At 40.8% G+C, this 814-nt stretch overlaps 1 protein-coding gene across 1 annotated transcript; it reads right to left on the bottom strand.

Moving 5' to 3' along the window:
• Nucleotides 1-320: 320 nt before the first annotated feature.
• LOC107580238 (septin-7-like) lies at nt 321-700 on the bottom strand (the record flags this gene model as incomplete). The annotated part of the gene is made up of 2 exons (XM_016265969.1): nt 321-455; nt 600-700. Coding segments are annotated over 2 exons (236 nt in total), but the record flags the coding sequence as incomplete, so codon positions are not given.
• Between the last annotated feature and the right edge of the window lie 114 nt (nt 701-814).

Genomic DNA, 814 nt, shown 5'->3' with positions numbered 1-814 from the left:
TGACATTTTAATCAGGCTTCTTGTCCGGTCGGGCAAGTAAACTTCTCTCTCACTTGCCCCTTTAAAAAGAAAGAGATTCACACACATGACAAAATTAAGACACATGGCAGAGAACATTTAGTTGGATGTGTATGAGATTTAACTTGCAACAATTCAAGTCATCTAACAACAACTTGGACTGGAAATGCTGAAAGTGCAATAAATCCTGATGTACTTGGCATCACTTTAGAGCTCACCTATAAAAGCTCCTCCACAGCAAAAATACAAGCCAAAAATACAGAGGGTTTGAGTGCATTTAATGCTTGAAAAAGAGTGCCTACCCATGACCAGAGGGGGCGATGAAGTACAGACAGCAGTGCACTCGGCTGTCAGGCATCAGGCGTCGATTGACACGTGACTCTGCGTTGAGATAATCCTCAAACTTGCTGTCGATGTGATCGATGACGGTCTGCCAGCTACAGGACACACAACCAACATTTCAGAGTCAACAACATGCAAATGCAATATAAACAAATCAGCCATCCCTCATTTACTAAACACTAATGGAGACTTCCAGCTGTTTACACGTGACATGCAGAAAATAAAGAAATCACACTTACCAGTTACTGTTATCCACAGCATCTCCGAACCCTGGCGTGTCCACGATGGTGAGCAGCAGCTGAACTCCACCCTCTTTAATCAGCACCTTGGACTGCTCCACCTGAAAAAAAACATGACCACAAAACAAAATAAATAATTAAATAACTACTAGCCAAACACAGAAACAATTACAAGTGTTGATTTATAAGTTCATTTAGGACTAAAATAAAAAAAA

This window comes from Sinocyclocheilus grahami, unplaced genomic scaffold (genome assembly GCF_001515645.1).
Source record: "Sinocyclocheilus grahami isolate Dianchi unplaced genomic scaffold, SAMN03320097.WGS_v1.1 scaffold27838.1, whole genome shotgun sequence".
NCBI classification, from domain to species: domain Eukaryota; kingdom Metazoa; phylum Chordata; class Actinopteri; order Cypriniformes; family Cyprinidae; genus Sinocyclocheilus; species Sinocyclocheilus grahami.
This window is presented reverse-complemented; position numbering and strand designations above follow the sequence as displayed.